Source organism: Anolis sagrei, chromosome 2 (assembly GCF_037176765.1).
Source record: "Anolis sagrei isolate rAnoSag1 chromosome 2, rAnoSag1.mat, whole genome shotgun sequence".
Classification (NCBI taxonomy): domain Eukaryota; kingdom Metazoa; phylum Chordata; class Lepidosauria; order Squamata; family Dactyloidae; genus Anolis; species Anolis sagrei.
Window position 1 is genome coordinate 264,607,620 of NC_090022.1, and position 9,238 is coordinate 264,616,857.

General features: G+C 42.4%; 1 protein-coding gene across 1 annotated transcript; it reads left to right on the forward strand.

The window, feature by feature from the left end:
• The first annotated feature begins 385 nt into the window (after window positions 1-385).
• Window positions 386-7,686, forward strand: F2RL1 (F2R like trypsin receptor 1). Its single transcript, XM_060761635.2, has 2 exons — window positions 386-597; window positions 5,839-7,686. Exons 1-2 carry the CDS (start codon window positions 525-527, stop codon window positions 6,936-6,938), a joined length of 1,173 nt encoding a protein of 390 aa, XP_060617618.2. The 5' UTR covers window positions 386-524; the 3' UTR covers window positions 6,939-7,686.
• Window positions 7,687-9,238: the final 1,552 nt, after the last annotated feature.

Genomic DNA, 9,238 nt, shown 5'->3' on the forward strand with positions numbered 1-9,238 from the left:
GGGCCCTCCAGGTATTTTGGGCTTCAACTCCCACCATCCAATGTTACTTTCAGTGCAGCAAAGCCTCAATTTGAAGCATCTTTGGGTGCATCTACACTAGGCACAGGCCAACTTGGGCCCTCCAGGTGTTTGGATTTCAACTCCTATAACTCCTAACAGCCTCAGGCCCCTTCTTTTCCCCCCTCAGCCGAAAAGGAAAGGGCCTGAGGCTGTTAGGAATGGTGGGAGTTGGTCCAAAACACCTGGAGGGCCCAAGTTGGCCCAGGCCTGCTTTAGAGTGGGCGCTGTGCGTCCTCCTCCTCCTCCTCTTTCGGCCGGAATTCCAGGACGCTGAGCTCACCTGGGCGCGGGGGCGGGTGGAGTTGGCGGTGACGCCACGAAGGTGCTGCTAAGCCCCGCCCCCTGGGCTCTCCTCCTCCTCCCCCGCCCTCCCCTTGAGGTGCCACCGAAACTCCGGAGGCTCCGACCACAGGAGAAGGAAGCGCTCTCTCTCCCGATTCGGACGCGGGACTCGTGCCTGGAGAATGGGGCGCCTCGGCCGGGCTTGGCTGGGCACCCTGGCCTTGGGGGCAGCTCTGGTGGCCGCTTCAGCAACAGGTGAGATAGGGGGAAGCGACGTTCACCTTTCCCCAGGTGGGGTGGGGCAGGGAAGGGGCCGGGACTGGGGAAAATGGAGCTTTGGGGGTGGGAAACAGCGCCCGGAATCCCCACCGGTGAGGGTTGCAGTCCATCAAGGGGATCTTTCCAGCAAGGGGTAAAGAGGTCCTCCAGTGAAAGATCCACCCCTATGGAGCATCCAGTGTCACTTTCAGTGCAGCAAAGCCTCAATTTGAAGCATCCTTGGGTGCATCTACACTAGGTATGGGGAAACTTCAGCCTTTCAGGTGTTTGGACGTCAACTCCCACCATTCCTAACAGCCTCAGGCCCCTTCCTTTTCCCCCTCAGCCGCTAAGCGGCTGAGGGGGAAAAGGAAGGGGCCTGAGGCTGTTAGGAATGGTGGGAGTTGACGTCCAAACACCTGAAGGGCCCAAGTTCGCCCATTGATCTACACTGTAGAATGAATGCAGACTGATCATGCGCCATGGCTCAATGCTATGCAATCCCAGGATTTGTACTTTGGTGAGGCACCTGCCCTCTTTGCCAGAGAAAACTCAAGAGAAGACCTTGCCAAACTACAACTCCAAGGATTCCATAACATTGAGCCATGGCAATTCAATGTTGGTTTTTTTTCTTCATGTCAGGAGCAACTTGAGAAATTTCAAGTCGCTTCTGGTGTGAGAGAATTGGCCGTCTGCAAGGTCATTGCCCAGGGAACACCCAGATGTTTTGATGTTCTACCATCCTTGTGGGAGGCTTCTCTCATGTCCCCACATTGGGTGCTAGAGCTGACAGAGGGAGCTCATCCACACTCTCCCCAGATTCAAACCTCCAACCTGTCAGTCCTGCCAGCACAAGGGTTTAACCCACTGCACCACCAGGGGCTCCTTATATCCTAGGATCTGTTACCAGATTATATTATTATCCCAGATTGTCTACTAGTGTAGACTCATTTAATCCAGTTCAGAGCAGATAATCTAGGATCAGATCCTGGGATATAGGGCAGCGTAGATCCAGCCTAATACACCATTTTTATAGTAAAGTGATGACACATCAAAACTCATGCCTTGCAAAGGCATACATTACTACTAGATGCTAAGGGAATTCATTATCCAATCAAGAAAATCCAGGTTTCTTTTATACTTCAGAACATGTTTGAATTGCCCAAGAAACCATGATGAAATACTGTTTTAGTTTACATAGTAAACATGTACAAGAAAAGAAAAAGGAGATACTCAAAGGAGAGAGATGAAGAGAAGTGCTCTCTTCCCCTCCTTTTTATATTATCATAGGGCCCTTTCCCACAGGCCCTATATCTCAGGATCCGATCTCAGCTTTTCTGTTTATCCCAGATTATCTGGCAGTGTGGACTCATTCACACGCTCCACGGATTCGAACCTCCGACCTGTCGGTCTTCAGTCCTGCCGGCACAAGGGTTTAACACATTGCACTGAGGGCAATGTTGTGGTGAAACACCATTAATACTACAGCGTAGATGCACCCCTTGGCTTCAAAACCTTGTAGTCCTCCCCCCCCCCTCCCAAACTGTGGAATGGTTCTCAGTTCTTGTGGGTTTTTTCGGGCTATATGGCCATGTTCTAGAGGCATTTCTCCTGACGTTTCCTGTGGAATGGTTCTTCTTACCTTCTCAAATTTCTTCCTAATGTTTAGTCAAATGTTTCTCATTTGAATCCATTGGTTTCAACTCTGCACCTGGCTGCAAGATCTGAGCCCATGTTTACTCTGGGATTTGATAAGTTGAGTGGGACTTGCTCTCAAACCAAGGCAGTTTTTTCTTTTTCTTTATTTTTCATATAAGGAGCGACTTAAGAAACTGCTAGTTTTCTTCTGGTGTGAGACTTTGACTGCCCTGGCTCAATGCTATGCAATTGTGGGAGTTGTAATTTCACAAGGCCTTTAGCCTTCTCTGCCAAAGAATACAAGTGCCTCACCAAACTATCGCTTCCCGAGCCATTAAATTGGCACCAAACTGTGTTAATTCCACAGTCAGATGCACTCCAGGATTTTGTGTGTGTGTGTCAGGAATGACATGAGAAACTGCAACTTGCTTCTGGTGTGAGAGAGTTGGCCGCCTGCAAGAACATTACCCAGGGGACGCCTGGATGTTTGCTGTTTTTACCATATTGTGGGAGACTTCTCTCATGTCTCCGCATGTGGAGCTAGAGCTGAGACAGGAGCTCATGCTGTTTTGTATAAGAGACAACCATTTTATTATGCCACTAGCCATCCCCTGCCACACGTTGTTGTGGCCCAGTCTGTGTATATGTGTTTTCTCTGTGTATATATGTGTATATGTGTGTGTATATATTTGTGTATGCATGTGTGTTTGCATATATATGTATGTGTGTGGTTTTGCACATGCGTTGTAAGGTATTTTTTGGTTTTTGGCTTTTTAAGTCTTTTCTGCTGTGTTTTCCAGTGTTTTTATGAGTGATGGTCACTCGTTGGTCTGATAGGTGTATTATGTCCAAATTTGTTGTCAATTCGTACAATCCACAGATTTGGTATTCAGCGGAAGCCTTGAAACCAAACCCCAGCAGACACCAAGGGCTCAATGTAACAATGTATAAACCACTGACACATTTCGGAGTAAATTTCTCCTCCTTCATGACTGGATATTTTGAGATATATAACACCAAACATGTAGAACTAGTCTGCTAGCTGGTGAGATCAAAAGAAACACACCCAACATGTGAAGCTTGTCAACTGTCTAAAAATAGGTGTTTAATTTGAGCCAATTTGTTATGGGACATAGAATCATAGTGCTGGAAGGCACCTCATGTACCATTGAATTTAACTTCCGCTAAGTTCAGGATCTCCAGCAAGTAGTTGCCCTGTCTCTTTCAAAAGATGTTCCGAGAAAGTGACTCAACCACCTCTCTGGGCAATTGGTTTTGTTGCCAATCTAGTTTTAATACCACAAAGTTCCAAGAGGGTTGCTGTGAGTTTTCTAGGCTGTATGGCCATGTTCCAGAATAATTCTCTCCTGACATTTCGCCCACATCTATAGCAGGCATTCTCAGACAATACAGTCTGGAAAAACTCACAGCAACCCAGTGATTCCGGCCATGAAAGCCTTCTGCAATACATCGAAGCTCCGAGACTCAATTGAAAGCTACCCTATATTATTTCAAGCCATTAGAATATTTTGTCTTCCTTTTTTCTTACACCATGAGAATCAAACTACTATGTTTTGGTGTATTTACTTCAATGATATCGTGCCACCTCGTCACAACTGGGATTCAATGTGGCTAAGCCTCCTAAGTTGCAGATTTACAGAGTGCATGACTCAAAGGTTATAGAGTGTGTGACTCAGAGGTTGGAAGGATATGAATAACTTGGACCCCTTTTAATGTTTTCCAGATCAGTTCTGTGGTTGACTTATTCTGTGGATTAATCTTACAGACATGAGGTAGAATAAGAAAACTGACAGCTCTCATTATGGTAGATCTCACAATAGTAAAAAGGCAAAAATGTTCTTTGAAGTTCCATATTTGGAAAAGAGAAAGAGATAAATGTGAGCTTTAAAATGGAACTGGAAACAAATAAAGTTCAGGTTATTACTCCACAGGATCTCTCTACATCCCAGGATATGATCCCAGGTTTTCTGCTTTAAACTGGATTATATGAGTCCACACTGCCATATAATCTGGGATAAACAGAAAACCTGGGGTCAGATCCTGGGATAAAGGGCCCATGGAGAAGGACTCTAAGAAGGAAGGGAGGAGAGCACTTCTCTTGATCTCTCTCCTTTTTCTTTTCTTGTACATGTTTACTATGTAAATTAAAACAGTGTTTCATCATGGTTTCTTGGGCAATTCAAAAATGTTCTTAAGTATAAAAGAAATCTGGATTTTCTTGATTGGGTAATGAATTCACTTAGCATCTAGTAGAAATGTATGCCTTTGCAAGGTATGAGTTTTGATGTGGTATCACTTTACTATATCCCAGGATCTGATCCTAGATTATCTGATTGAACTGGATTATATGAGTCTACACTATCAGATAATGTGGGATAATAATATAATCTGGTAACAGATCCTAGGATATAAGGAGCCCCCGGTGGTGCAGTGGGTTAAATTATTGTGCTGGCAGGACTGAAGACCAATAAATCGGAGGTTTGAATCCTCGGAGAGTGTGGATGAGCTCCCTCTGTCAGCCCCAGCTCCCTATGTGGGGCCAAGAGAGAAGCCTCTCACAAGGATGGTAAAACATCCAGGCATTCCCTGGGCAAAGTCCTTGCAGACAGCCAATTCTCTCACACCAGAAACGACTTGCAGTTTCTCAAGTCGCTCCTGACAGGAAAAAAGGAAGTGTACATCCAGCCTAAGTGTGATGAGCATATTACTTGTATGGGAGAGGACAATGAAAAATGCCTCACCTAATGATCAACCTATTTCGCATCAGCATAATGTGAGCTACGTTTTATGAGCCAGGTTTACAGTTCCCAATCCTGTGTTTGTCTTACACTAATACAAGGGTGTGGTAGGAATGGAGATGGTTAGCAATTCACCAGCAGACAAAGACCTTTTCATTCAGAACAGATGTCAGGCACTAAGGTCGGGTTATTATGGAGAGTGTTATTGTCTCTTTTTACTGATTCATTCTTAAATTTTAAATCCATTATTTGTTGTAATTCTTTTTATCCAAGTTCTGCTTTTGGCTAAGTGCCATTTTTGATAGGAGAGGGCAAACTATATTAGTAAACGGGTTGCTTTGAATTTTCTGGGCTGTATGGCCATGTTCTAGAAGCATTCTCTCCTGACATTTCACCCACATCTGTGGCAGGCATCCTCAGGTTGTGATGTCTGAGGATGCCTGCCATAGATGTGGGTGAAAGGTCAGGGGAGAATGCTTCTGGTACATGGCCATACAGCCTGGAAAACTCACAGCAACCCAGTGATTCCAGCCATGAAAGCCTTCAACAACATATATATGTTAGTAAATATTTGGCTTCCTAGACTATGATAGAGAGAGAGAGAGAGATAAAGCCTGTATTGGACAGAACTGAAGCAGTATTGGTGTGAATCCTTTTTTATTACCTTTCTCACAACATCATTTACTGGCCCCACAATTTGAAGTAAAACTTGTCTGATCATCCCCTCAGTAATGTCAAACTCAAGCTGAATTATAGGATCAAGTGGTGGGGTATGCATGTGTATACTTTATTTAATCCGCAAACCTGTAGCCTGACACTTTGGTTTTTCTCCTTTTTTTAGTGACAAATGGGACTAGCAGAGGACCAGGAAGAAGTTTTATTGGTCATAAAACCAAAACAATCAACGCAACTACAGAAACATACACCGTGGATGAATTTGCAACTAAAATGCTTACTGGAAAACTCATGACAGTTTTCCTGCCACTGGTCTACATTGTCGTCTTTGTCATCGGTTTGCCAAGCAATGCCATGGCTCTGTGGGTCTTCTTTTTCAGGACCAAAAAGAAGCATCCTGCAGTGATTTATATGGCTAACCTGGCCCTGGCGGACCTCCTCTTTGTCATCTTGTCCCCTCTGAAGATTGCCTACCACGTTAATGGCAATAACTGGATCTACAGCAAAGCCCTATGCAAAGTCATGGTTGGGTTCTTTTATGGGAACATGTACTGCTCCATTCTGTTTATGACTTGTCTCAGCGTTCAAAGATATTGGGTAATTGTGAACCCCATAGTACAGTCAAGAAAGAAATCAGAAATTGCCATTGCAGTTTCAGCTGCAATATGGGTACTAATCATGCTTGGCACCATTCCATTATATCTTGTGGACCAAACTGTTTATATTCCAAAGCTCAACATCACCACTTGTCACGATGTCCTGCCTCAAGCACAGCTAGCAAACGACATGTATAGCTACTTCCTCTCTCTCGCCATTGGAGTCTTCATGTTCCCAGCCATCCTCACCGCGGTTTCCTACATTCTCATGATAAAGACCCTGAATGCCTCAATTACAGATGTAAACATTGGGAAGAAGCGGAAGAGAGCCATCCGGCTAATCATTATTGTGCTTTCCATGTACTTGCTCTGCTTTTTTCCTAGTAATATCCTGCTGCTTGTGCACTATTCCCAGATCAAAACCCATGGCTTCAGTAACATCTATGCAGCATACATCGTTGCACTGTGTCTTTCATCTCTCAACAGCTGCATCGATCCATTCATTTATTATTTTGTTTCCAAAGACTTTAGGGACAATCTTAAAAATGCTCTCCTTTGTCGAAGTGTGCGCACTACCAAGAGGATGCAAGTCTCCCTCTCTTCAAATAGATACCCAAGGAAAACCCCCTCTTACTCCTCCAGTTCAAACACAACTAGATCAACATATTAAATTTGCATGTGGATGCAGGGTAAACCTGGACTAGTATCAGCGAAGAGTGCTGTTTGTCTTTAAATGGGCTTCGTCAGAATAGTTTATTCACAGAAGACCATCACGAACACTCCAAAAGCTCATAGTAGCACTACTCATAAGAGGAAAAACAAGAGGAAATTGCAAATGTGATGTAGTTCATAGAATCATAGAGTTGGGAGAGACCACATGGGTCATCCAACCCCGTGTCCTTTGTTTTAAAACATACTTAAATCGAAAGGATTCTGTTTTGCAGAGCTGTTAGCTCATAGCAAAAAGGATTGCAAAATGGACCATGTGAATCCTTAAGGTCCCGGGTATTTCTACTAGTGTCCAGGTATGTTGATATAGAAGGCAAAAGAGGATATATGTAATACTTAAATGGCACACACTCCTTGTTCATGCAACTCAATTCCTTTGTTACCAGACTGGAGGATGTCAGCAAGTGATTTCTGTTTGTCAGTCCTGTCAAACCAGAATCTATAAGGGCTCTGGAGTATTGTATTACTGATGTCCAAGTGACTATTTTTGCACTGATGCACATACATGTATCTGTAATATACCATGTCTATGTATGTATGTATACACACACACACACATCTTTATTTTAAATATGCTGTGAATATGCAATGTGACCAATATGTAGCCTTGATGTAGTCTATAATTATGTGCCTTTAAAAAGAATTGTACTTCCAATATTTTAAACTTTTTTATAAAGATGTTTAATATACTCCAGTTGCTTTGTGTTGTCATGTTACGGAATTGCAGTCATTTCTTGCAAAGTAAAAGTAATGAAAACTGTTATTGTCTTCTGGCTTGGGGAATGATTAAGAATCTCACACCAGGTCTCTGATATTGATGGTAGTTATGACTTTCAACCTAGAAAAGGTTACTTAATATTGGAAATTCCATAACTTATTGGAAATAACTGCATCATAACCTCATTTAAAAGGTAAAAATGATGGCACATCTGTTTGGCAAATGTGAATTTCCATGAACATGTGGAGACCACCTTTTGAAAACCACTAGTCGAGAAAAGCATGACCTTGTTAGAAGTAAACTCTTTGAACAAGTGATATTCATTAGCATTCATGTAATGGCACACAGGTAACTCAGCTGTTAAACTGAAGAACCACATCTTTAAACTGCCAAGGATAAAGACATGCCACTATAAAAATATATATTTTGTTAGCATAGGAAGGTTGTTTCTTTGAAGTGGAATTTGCAGTTGCAATTGCCCAAAAGATATACACTCCCTTGAAATCTCTTAGGTAAAATATGCACTTGGAGATAAAAACAAATTGAAAACGTTTCTTGTTTACTCATAAACAACTCGTATTAATTCACCATACACGCACATTTCTTATTAGAATTCAGTTAGATAAGATGTACTTACTTTTCTGTGTTGAGTACACAGGGTATGATACTTAATCAATTGTCCATAGTCTTTAAGTACTCACTGAAGTCCAAAAGTCATACTTCTCTACTAAAGTCCAAACAGCAACATGCATTCACCTCCACTGAGGTCTGATGTAAAACACATTCACCTATAATGAAGTGGTAAGCAGACTGAACACAAAATGAAGTCCTGAGTCTGCACATGCTCAGTACAATCATGTCTATAGCTCCTCCCACATCAAAGAGATAAGTCAAACTGGCAAATCAACATATATCTAGAAGACAGGTTAGCAAATATATACATTAAACAAATAGTGAAAGGCTTGGGAACTTGCTATTTCCAAACTTAAATAGACTGCAGCTTCCAGAATCCCATAATTTCTGTGAGTTGGGAGATTCTGAAAATTGCAGTGCATAAAAATAGCTTTCCCAAGCTCTGTTTTGTGTGAAGATAGCACTAAAAACATCATGCATGTACAAAATTCTGGATATTGCCATTTCTATCTTTTCGTAACACAAAGAAAACTGGCATTCTTTCCTGATATTATTTAGAAATAAGATGCACAACCTGCCTTTGTCTGCAAAGAAGACATACACTGGTTTTCATCTATGAGCAAATAAAATATGGCAAGGTTAAAGGGCATAAAAAGGGCAGGTAATTCAAACAATGCATACAGGCTGATGCAATAAAACAGTGAATCCTAAAATCCTAAAAGGTCAACTTTTATACAGTTTTCAAAGGATAACCATATCAATCTGCTGAAATGTGGAGCTTTAAAAGCTAACAGGCTTGTTATGAATTTTTATGGATTGTGTGTGCGTGCCTTCAAGTTGCTTGTTGGTTTATGGTGACCTCATGACTTTCACAGGGTTTTCTTAGGTGA